Here is a 1,594-nt window from a genome sequence, read left to right as displayed (position 1 = left end):
AAGTGACGAATACTGTTGTGTGTGACAGTTGATACCAACCTCCGCAGCCGGGAGTTGTAAACATTCCACCAGCAATCATTCCATATAAATAGAAAAACATCTTCATCAATTTTGTCTGGGGAATATTGTGAATGTGTATGGACATGATGACCTGTCTATCCTTTGGCTTTGTTTCTACTGATATATTTCTACCCATTTAAATGCAGACTTGCAATAGGTATATGCGAGTCGAGACGTGTAATCTCTAACTCACAGGATCAATTTGTGACAAAAAAAACAAAACAAAACTAAAATGATCACTAGTACCAATGAGGTATTACGCATATCTTTTGTGCACAGACGCAAGAGTTCAGTCAGACACTCAGTTTTCATATACATACAAACACCTAGCGCAGATACGCTCGTATGCAAATCAACATTCAAAGCCATCGGACACATTTTTTACAGATATACTTCATGGTTTCATACCCTTTCACACACACTAAATATTGATGCGCATGTACGTAAAGATACAACCAGCGCCGTCGATAGACGAATATTAAGCTGTATAGCTTCACGTTTACTTCCGCATATACTTACACTACATACAGATACACACATACGCCAAAGAACAATCAAAGCTGTCGACAGACGCGAATACGAATACATACCATAGCGGGTTCGTCCTCTTCCTTGACCGCCGCTTGTTCGTCCCCTGGTACTGTGCTCTCCTGGTTGACACTGACTTCCGAGCCATCCGTCACACCTGATGAAATGGATAAAGGAACGAGATTGAATGGGGCGTATGGCACATTCGGATTCATGCCAAGGAAAAACATGTATAGATGTATGTATATATAATACATGTATAGTATCATAACATATAAAACACATGTATAGTATCGTAACATATAAAACACATGTATATCTATAAACATTGTGAACTCTCACATATAGTACACACTGTTGTCGTTCTTCTACGATTGACGTGTGGGTCTGTGTGCCGAGCTTCAAAGGTATCACACACGTGCATAAACATTCACACATGTACAACACCCAACATATTTAAAAAAAGGCCATCGAAGCGAACAACGAATGCGCGAAACACATTGCATAGTTCGCGCGTATCCGACCGCCGTTTCAACAGCAGGCCACACCCACTGCACCGCAGCAACTGCACTAAAAGCGTTTAAGACGCGATATAGCGCACTGAAGAGAACCCAAGCAACTGCTACAATGGAACATGGAACACACAACACACACGCGTCTCAGGATACTGCCTAGAATACCCCACCAAACCATGGAGGTAGGTACGTAGATGAGATTGGGATCAGCCAGTACCGTAGTGAGTCATGAACCATTTGCTGCGGCGTGTGTCCTCCATTTGATACGGAAATCCCGTTCTGTAGTATAACATTTTGTTAAATTGTTGTTAAGGTAATGTTGGAATAATGTCCAACAGGTATGTAAGCAATTCAACATATAAATTGTACCTCAATATTAATCTCGTTTATAAAAGAGATGTCGAGCGGAAGTGTACATGAGCATACATTGAGAACTTATCTGCATGTATATTGATCTGATAGTGACTACCCAAATACATACATACATACAT

General features: G+C 40.7%; 1 protein-coding gene across 1 annotated transcript; it reads right to left on the bottom strand.

Moving 5' to 3' along the window:
- Positions 1–650: 650 nt before the first annotated feature.
- Positions 651–936, bottom strand: SARC_13788 (hypothetical protein; the record flags this gene model as incomplete). Its single annotated transcript, XM_014292080.1, has 1 exon — positions 651–936. A coding segment is annotated over exon 1 (267 nt), but the record flags the coding sequence as incomplete, so codon positions are not given.
- Between the last annotated feature and the right edge of the window lie 658 nt (positions 937–1,594).

The sequence above is a fragment of the Sphaeroforma arctica genome, assembly GCF_001186125.1.
Source record: "Sphaeroforma arctica JP610 unplaced genomic scaffold supercont1.3741, whole genome shotgun sequence".
Taxonomy (NCBI): Eukaryota; class Ichthyosporea; order Ichthyophonida; genus Sphaeroforma; species Sphaeroforma arctica.
This window is presented reverse-complemented; position numbering and strand designations above follow the sequence as displayed.